This window comes from Anneissia japonica, unplaced genomic scaffold (assembly GCF_011630105.1).
Source record: "Anneissia japonica isolate Jap-2015-1 unplaced genomic scaffold, ASM1163010v1 scaffold69_len1423075_cov170, whole genome shotgun sequence".
In the NCBI taxonomy this organism is placed as follows: domain Eukaryota; kingdom Metazoa; phylum Echinodermata; class Crinoidea; order Comatulida; family Comatulidae; genus Anneissia; species Anneissia japonica.
In genome coordinates this window covers 751,102-760,774 of record NW_022748202.1, presented here as the reverse complement: position 1 = coordinate 760,774, position 9,673 = coordinate 751,102, and the positions used below count along the sequence as shown (strand labels likewise).

Here is a 9,673-nt window from a genome sequence, read left to right as displayed (position 1 = left end):
TTTAGATCTACAATAATCTGGTAGTTTAAACAGTGAGAATTGAGTTGAAGTGATTTATCTATCGGCATCATAATCTATAATTCTTCCAATGTGTGTTCAATTAAAAATTAACCCAATTTTAAACATTAAGTCAATTTTTTTTTACATAGGCCTAACAATCACTTACTTCAGGTAACAAAGAGATGTGGCTTGCTGTTGAGGCAGGTAATAATTCCCCGAGATTCGTCATAATTGTGAATATGATGATATTCTAAGACTAAAGATAACCTGTAGGATTTATCGTATTATCGCATTCACTTTTATTTTCTATTTTTTAACAGTCCGGTGATAAATTTAAAGTTGGCTATAAAAAGCTCGTTATCATCGCTGCCTTCTATTTAAAGTCGCGGCGATTGACGGCTAAGCCGCGGTGGTCTGGTCCCAGTAGTAGTAGGCCTAACGTCTTTTATAATTATATATGAATTATAATTATTAACTAGCAGATGGTTGGCTTTTTGCCCAAAGACTATCTTGCCGACTATGACGCGTTGAGCGCCTATGTGACGTAACGTTTTAACCGTAATAGTTTTGGCTATTTGTCCTTCCTGCTGATTAGTAAAACGAAATCATCGCTGTATAAGTTCTTTGCAGGCGGCCCATTAAACAGGAATCATCTTACTTGTAAGCGATTTGTAATTTCTTATCAAGGAGAAAAAAATAATTCGTGAGAGTAGGTAAAATGAAGCGACGACACTTTATTAATCTTGGATACGAATGAAGAGCGATTATTTATTCGTTATCGTTTGACCAATTTAACGAACCATCTTCGCAAATATTAATAGTTAAGACGTTTACAAAGATCTTTCTTATATAAGCTAACCGAAAGGAGTTTGGGACAGATTATATTCAGTTTGTTGCCCCGATGTGGGATCACGAATAGATATATATATATATATTTTTTGATTAAAATATTTCTGGTTATGAATAACACAATTGGTAATCGAAGGATTTCCTTTCTATTTTAAGCTATACAAAAATAATAATTGATTACTTTATATAATATTAGCAGAGAAAGAACGGCAACCTATTTTTATTGCCAATTCATATCAAATGCTGGATAGGCCTATCAGAAATAGTAATATTCGATCAAGAAATTAGTATTGCTAGACCGATCTGCAGATTTTTAAGGTCTGTAGGCCTAATAAAATAAGGACTAATGAACAACAGTATGCCTACGTTGTATGTGCCGCTGTTTCTGAATTGTACAGGTGCATTAATAACGTTTCTATATTAAAGGGGTCCCAAGTTTCCCTCGAGTGGTTCGCACCAACAGCAGGCTAGGCCCGGTTCTTCCGCAAATTCAGAATGTTGTCCGGTTTTAAATGTATTTCATTTCTCCAAAGCACAGTCCACACTACCAAGTTTTATGTGACAAAATTGTGTGATGTGCCCATATATGGGAATGATGATGGGATATTACAGTCCACCCAAATATGGGCATAGGCATATCACATTTTTGTCACATGTGATAGTGTGGACAGAGCTTTAGTTAGGTGACGTCACACGGTGGTCCATGGGTACCGGGTAGGCCTAGGTCTATTCACTTCCAGAATGGCTTTTTCCAACGTGGGACCCAGGCATCCTGGGGACTGGAGTCCCTGGTACCACTGAGCAAATGAATACGGTATATAATTGAATGACATGCATCCAAACAGAAAATAAGCAAAAAGGAGTCAAAAACAATTGAAACGACGTAACTGGGTATATCATTTGCCTTTCAGGAGGGGAAAGATTATATGCGAACATGGAGACTATGATTGGGTATCGACCGTTAGGGATTTTTAAGTGGTGTTGGATCGTCTTCACGCCCGTCATCAGTTTGGTTAGTATGCGCATTTTTAAAGGCCTGTATACTCGGTAGAATTATTAGTTACTGTAGAACAGCTTATTATACAAAATTTTCTCTTCATGTTTATTATATAGTAGGCCCATACGCAAGGGCGTCGATCCGTACTTAAAACTGGGGGATGAATGGGAATTTTTCAAGTCGTGTTTATTTGATTTTAAGGATAACATTATTAACACTGATTCTGCACACACGTTTTCAATATTCATCATAAAAAGTGTATGATGTCCCTCCCTCTTTAAAATGTGGGGGAGGGGGAAGACGTGTCCCCTGTCCCCATCGACTGACGCCCATGTCAATTAAGTTGCTCTTTATAATAGTACTATGAGCAGGAACACAATCATCTGTAAATTATCATATAGGCATATAAATCGCCGTATTAGCCCACATGAAATACGGTAGGCCAGTGGAGACGAGCTCAAAACTTATATTATTTGTGCCTATAGTATATTTTCATATGATATTATTATCATGGTCATACTTAGGCATGTTACATGACTGTCAAATAGGCCTACTTGATAGTCTAGCGCTTCATGTAGATTTTGGTATCGTTTTACACGCACTTCATAAGATCTCAATTTTTAGGCTATCTGGATCTTCAGTGTTGCAAATTGGACGCCTCTTAAATATGAAAACTATGTGTACCCACCCTGGGGTGTGGGTATCGGTATGTGTATGGCTCTGTCTTCAATGCTGTGTATCCCGGCCTGGGCCATCTTCTCACTAGCCAACACCGAAGGCTCAATGAGAGAGGTACGTCATCAAAAGTTGTATTTTCTATAGAGGGCGTATTTTTGCAATGTGAATTTACACATTAGGTTGTCAAGAACACCATAATAATTAATAACATAATAAGCAATGATTTTCCCATTTGTAAATATAATTTTTAACAATAACTGTCGTCAAAATTTTTAAGATCTTGCAAGTATGTTGATTGTGTTAACCATGGTGTCTGTGACAGTGTTAAGTTTGCCATTTTTGTTCATAATTTTAACACTGAATTCTGTTACATTTTTTGTATGTACTGTATAATATATTTTATTGAATCTGTTTTTATTGTATACTGTATTTGAATGTCTTTTTTTCTAACGGAGTTGAAAAAAATTGAATTGGAAGCGAACCGTTAGGATCGCGTTTCCGATGCGCTGAACGCCGGCGTTCACATTGATCCGATTTTCTCGTCTGTTGTGTAAGCTCTCAATCCTAAAATTAGGATTCGGTATGCTACTGCGTAGCTGTCCCCGACGCAATCTGGAACGCTCCCTGATTCAACTGACCAATCAGCGTAGCCAAAGGAGTCCGCGATAGCGTGTAGCGATTGTATGGAAACCAAGCTTAACTAATTTCATTTATTCCTAGCATCTCAGAAACCTACCTATAAAAGTCTCGGATATTATAAACAAAGAAATAAAATACTATTATTTGACATTGAGTTTAAAAAAAACCTTATTCTTGTTATTTGTCATCGATTTGTTTAATTAGCCCTTTCACTTGCAGCCCTCTCCCAAAGCAAATAGGACTAGTACTCATTTTGTGGAAACTTTTAACGATATGAATAAAAACCCTAGTGATGAAAATATTGGTTATTTTATGAACAGCAGCTAATTTTCATTTAATTTTCTCCTATAGTACTCCATTATCCATAAGCCTTCCATAATCATTAATGGTATAGGCATATAAAGTTTAAATCGGCAGCTTTCAACGGCCGGTCCTCTTACTAGACATCAGTTTCGCTATTCATAAGGTCCACTGGTCCACTAGTCATAATTTAAATACAGTAGTATTTAAAAATTTCACTAAAAATAATTAGAAAAGTTTGCTAGGAGTATTATGACTAGCAAACCTTATAAATAGCAGCCTTGATCCTCAGCGGCATTGTAAACAATTTGCCCTACTTAACACCGATTTTTACTCAACAAACATTTAACAGAAACCCAAAGTTTGTTTTTTTTTTTTTTAAATCAGCGGTTGCAGAAGTTGACTACACCGCATCTGAGACCCTTTCAGATTGTGCTGCCAGGTAAACTAGAGAAGGCTGTGGAAATGCAAGAAATGGAAAAGCTGTCTTGATATTCGTACATGAATGGTTGTTCTAGAATAGATATTAATTTCCCGCTTTTTGCATTGCATGAATACCTAGCATTTGCTTTTCACTCATGCCTACCCACAAAATTTACCGTATTTGTGCCGGGTTATCAGGGTTGTAATTCCAGATGACATAGCAAGCACAAAAAGGCCCTTGCAACAAGTGAATTCTAATGCAGTGTGGGAAAATGTACAGCTTAAAAAAAGTGTACATTTTATTTTCTGTTTCTTCTATCAGTAATGTTGTCTGAAAAAGTGACAATTTCATAATCGACGCAATTACACGCTGGTTTGCATATGGTTCTGGTTTACATAATAATGAATGAAACTCAAAATGGTAAAGCAAACCATCATAGCTCACACTTGATTGAATAATTTTTTTCTGAGTTTGTTGTCTGACCAGATTTCTTCTGTTCTTGCTGCAAAGGTAGTGCTGCAAGATTAGGTATATTGTGGAATGCACTATAAAGACAAGACTAAGATTGTACAAGGAAATACCACACAATTGTTATATTCAGATGGCTTTTCGTCTGAAATATAGTTACGACAGATGTAAAAAGGACGCACATGTTACTTGCAGTGAGTGTTATAGCCAGAGCATAATGTTCTTTTTACTTCAAAGCTAGTTCAAAGCTTAGAAGTAACTATGCAAATTTTCCGGAAGAGATAATTGCCAATTCTTGAAATTGTAAACAATTATGAAAACGTTGTGTCTACAAAAATTTACACATCACATGAAATGTTATTTTAGCACTCATTTGTGGGTAATTTTCTTTAAAAAAAAAAATCAAGGTCATAAAGGTTGTATTTACTTGTGGGCTCTGAAGTGCAACTACACAGCGCTACTCCGAGTGCATATTCCTTGCATTCCTTGTGTATGCAGAAGTAACACACTTACTCCTGAGACTGCTCAGATGCAAGTCGTCTGTAGTTACGTTAATTAACTGAATACAAAGAACGTCTACCCAGGGTTTACAACATGTAAACTGCTACTTTAAAGCTTACTTCTAACTGATCTGAACATGCCTATCAATATCCACTAACATAATGGTACCAAAAGAAGTTTTACTGTAAAATTGAGGAGAAATAAAACAGAATCAGAGAATGAATTTTGAGTGAGAATTTATTGAGTTGGTATAGCAATGCACAATGAGGCACCATGATGTTATAGTAACGGTATAAAAACCAAATTAACCAATGAAATTATCTTTCCATTGATGAATATACAAAGAAAAATCCCAAAATTAATAAAATATAAGGTCCAAATTATGGAACTAAAATACATATTTTCTATTCAATAAAATGTATTAATATCATGGGTGGTTAAATTTACAATGAGATCAAATTTACGAATAGACCCCAACCGGTGGGTAATATTATCAAGATGTGATACATTAATAATCTAAAAAAATACTTTCCAAGTAATATTTATTTATTTGATAGCTTTTACAATGGAGAATTTTTGAGACTTCAAAATGGAATGATCAGTAAGGCTATACATGGCAATTATGTATTTGGAATAAAAAGGTTTTAAGCTTGGCTTTTCCACAAAAATATATTTGGAATAAAAGGGTTCAAGCTTTGCTTTTCCACAATATTTTTGTTAACATAATATTCTTATAGATTATATAATAAAAAAACATTATTCTATTTTCCTCCCTCCCACTGAAGTATACTGCATAGAGTAATTGTTGACAAAGTAGTTTAATTGTTTTGTTATATATAATTATCCCCTCACCAGTCAATTTTTAAAAAGAAACATTCCATAATTTGAATTATTAATTACATCAAAGGAAATGTTTATACCACACTACTTTACAAACTATTTTGAGATTTAGAGGGAGAGGGGTGGGAACACATAATCCACAAGTTTTACTTGCTAAATCTTAAATAGTCTAACAGAAGTCTTTGACAGCCTTGACAATGCTGCTGGCATTGATTCCGAAGCGCTCAAGCAGAACAGCTGGAGGGCCACTGTAAGGAATATTCTGTACAGCAAGTCGTCGAACCTTGACCCCGTCCTCGGAGAGCGCTGCAGAGACCGCCTCACCAATGCCACCTACAAAACATTATATATAAATTACTTTAATTCATAAGTTTTTCAGGTTGCCTTCATATACAAACATAAAATATGTACATATTTATTATATACAGTTAAACTTGCTTAAGTTGACTTTCTCTAACTCAAGTATCTTATTTTACATGCAAAATTTTTGTTTTGAATTAATTAATGATCTCTAAATCAGATTTCATCTAATTCAAACATTTTTTCATTGCCATTTTGGATTCAACTTAGGCAAGTTCAACTGTATAAACACTCCAGTAAGTTGTAATTTTTTGTTTTGAACTGTGGTGTACCAATAGGGAGTTTTCCAACGAAAACGTAGAACGAATTCACTCACACCTGACTGTGTATTCTATATTCTACTGTAAATCGATTTCAATGTTCTACGACACGTACGTGCAGATGTCACAAACGCGAAGACTGATGTACCAATGTTTAATACAGTCCATTCCTTGTTGTGGCCTTAACATAGATTGAGCTGAAAACCATTCCACATTTCAGGAGAGAACACAAAATGTTCAGATATGCACAGTTAAATTAACATTCTAAGTTCTACGTCGTTGCAAATCCTAAGTTCCCTATTGTTAGAACAATGTAGAAATTACTTCACACAGCAGAGAGTGAAGATTAATTGACTGATTGATTGACTGGCTGAATGATAGACTGACTGATAAATGGATTGACTGACTGACTGACTGATTAACTGATTGATTGATTTATCAACTAATCGATTGATTGATTGATTGATCAGCTGACTGACTGATCGACTGAATGATTTGACTGATTGATTGACTGACTGATTAATCAACTAATTGATTGATCGACTGACTGACTGATCAACTAATTGATTGATCGAATGACTGATTGATCAACTAATTGATTGATCGACTGACTGATAAATCAACTGACTGATTGACTGATTGATCAAATGAATTATTGACTGACTGATTAATTGATTAGCTGATTGACTGATTGATCATATAATTGATTGACCAACTAATTGAATGACTGACAGACTGATTGATTGATCAACTGACTGATTGAATGACTGATCGAGTGAATGATTGACTGACTGATTAATCAACTAATTGATTGGCTAACTGAATGACTGACTGAATGACTGACTGAATGACTGACTGAATGACTGACTGATTAACTGATTGAATGACTGACTAACTGATTGACCATTAATTGCCTCTAAAAACTTACCCTCTGGATAGTGATCCTCCACAGTGAGTACCTTGTTTCCACTTGACTGAGCACAGGCCAACAGCGTGGCCTTATCAATTGGTTTGATGGTGAATGGATCAACCACACAGACATTGATGCCTTCAGCGGCCAGAGTCTTTGCAGCACTTTCTGCCTCGGGAAGGGTTACTCCAGCAGCAACGATGGTTACTTTATTGTCTTTCCCACCTCGGCAACGAACCTGTATGAAATGAAAATAGTTAGAATATGGAGTGGAGTTGAATAGCTTGGTGGTAAAGATGCCTGCCTTAGAGTTCCACAAACCTTTCTGGATTGTCAAACTTAACCGACCAATCAGAAGAGGGCGAGGAATACATGCGTGTATCACATGTTGCCCCACAAACATACGCGTCTGTGGATGTTTTTACATTGTCGTTTTAGGGGACAACAAAAACAACATCCAAGAGGAGGGGCTTTGTGGGAAAGGTTTATTCCTGCGACAACAGGACTTCTCACTACTAAACATGCCCTAAGCCTCATTATAATACACAGACTGTGGGAGTATAAAGACTGAAGCTGCCCACCCCCATAAAAATCAATTTAATGGTTCTTAAAGTTAAATCCCAGTTAATGAAAAAAATAGGTGTACCTTAGCTTGTCCGATCTGAAATTTCTCATCATTACTGTAAACAACTGGAGTGGTTGGACGACTTGCGCGGATGAAGCACATACCCTTGGTGTTCGCTGCAAGCTCTACTGCCCTCTCCATGGAAACTGCATCACTTGGGTAGAAGACTGTACAACCGGGAACTGCACGGAATAAGGCTAGGTCCTCCAAGGCCATCTGAGATGGACCATCCTCCCCTGTAGAGTCAAGTGTTGATCAACATTAATGGCAACACCACATGTATAATTGTATAATTAACATAATCGTCGGTTTAAAACTCAGCTAACCAATAAACTAAGCTAACTAATAAGGAAAGAAAAATACATACTCCAAGTATTGAAATGCACGCCAGTGTGTTGGGATTTAGTATTTCAACATTATGTCATCATCAGGAATGAAAAAATTATCCATATTTAAAAGCTTATATACACAAACACCAATAACAAACAGACCAATGCCTTACATGCATATTTTTTTTATCCAGTACCAAACTCTTCTAAACTCATTTGTAAAAGTGATAATCCAAAAGCATATCTGGTTTTCTAATAAATCCATTTTACTTAGAATGTAGTTGGTGTAAAATAATCCGTTTTGTCGGAACTCACTGCTGCAAGGAAAGTAAGATGCTCTCCCTACAGGAAATGTTTATCCATTTGTTATCGCATCACAAGGAAGTCTCTGATCTCGATGGTCACACAAGTCAAAGAGGCAAAGTGTGCAACTCCTAGAGAATTTATAGATATCTATTTAATCTAATTTTATTAATTCCGGCAAAACAATTTAAAATGTTCGACATATGTATTAGTGCACCATCGAGTGGCAAATGTGGTCATATGACTACTGTCACCAAAAGGCTTGCCACTCCAACACTTGAAACACATTAGTTATAGTATCACTCTATGGGATATAATGGTAAAATTTAATATTGTTCTTACCGATTGAAACACCGACGTGAGAACCCATGAAGTTGACATTGGATTGCGATACCGCACCCATCCTTATCTGATCGTAAGCACGCGACAAGAAACAGGCAAATGTACTAGCAAAAGCGACCGTTCGGTCACGGCAGGCAGCACCCATAGCGACGCCAACAAGATTCTGTTCGGCAATGAAGCACTCGATGAAGCGGTCGGGGAACGCATCGCGGAATTTGATCGAGTATGTCGAGTTCTTCATGTCGCCGTCGACAGCGATGACATGTGGGTTGCTCTTGCCAAGTTTTGTCAAAGCTGTGCCATAAGCAACACGTGTAGCAACCTGAACAATATTGAAATTGTTTTAAATAGTGTTGTTATGCTTGAATATATAAGAAATATGACAATAATGGATAAATAAAAGTATTAAAAACATTAACTCCCGGAAAATAATTGAAAAGCTCACAAAATAGGGATCTTTATTTCAAGAACATACTGGTTAGTCTAAGCTCCTCAAGTGTCAAAGAGAGGAATATGTCCACTGTAGGATGATGATCACCTTCATAACATATGATTATGATTTTATGATCAAGCATTTGAGGCATGTCATGGCGAAATGGTTAAGTTGTCGCACAGGCCAGTATTGAGTAAATGAGCTATACAATATGCGAGCTCCAAAAATTGCCTAAAAATCCAAATTTGTTTTTCACTATAGATCAATAGTTTATTGTCTTATTAATCATGTACCAAAGTATTAGTTCTGGAAGTGGTCAGCAAATTGTTTATTTTATGTTATTTTGATAGTTCATTCTATTAAACAATGTATGCACAAAAAATTTGTAAAGGCAATTACTCAAAATCATGTTTAT

General features: G+C 36.1%; 2 protein-coding genes across 4 annotated transcripts in view; one reads left to right on the top strand and one right to left on the bottom strand.

Moving 5' to 3' along the window:
- The window catches only part of LOC117120739 (sodium- and chloride-dependent GABA transporter 3-like), a 28,907-nt gene extending 23,828 nt beyond the window's left edge, over positions 1 to 5,079 (top strand). For all 3 annotated transcript variants that reach the window (XM_033265813.1, XM_033265811.1, XM_033265812.1), the window contains exons 13-15: positions 1,761 to 1,861; positions 2,471 to 2,638; positions 3,851 to 5,079. In XM_033265813.1, coding sequence (XP_033121704.1) covers positions 1,761 to 1,861; positions 2,471 to 2,638; positions 3,851 to 3,955 — 374 coding nt within the window. In that variant the 3' untranslated portion in view covers positions 3,956 to 5,079. The remainder of the gene's footprint in view (positions 1 to 1,760; positions 1,862 to 2,470; positions 2,639 to 3,850) is intronic.
- Positions 5,079 to 9,162, bottom strand: LOC117120755 (transketolase-like protein 2; the record flags this gene model as incomplete). Its single annotated transcript, XM_033265836.1, has 4 exons — positions 5,079 to 6,029; positions 7,245 to 7,464; positions 7,873 to 8,087; positions 8,826 to 9,162. Coding segments are annotated over 4 exons (936 nt in total), but the record flags the coding sequence as incomplete, so codon positions are not given.
- Between the last annotated feature and the right edge of the window lie 511 nt (positions 9,163 to 9,673).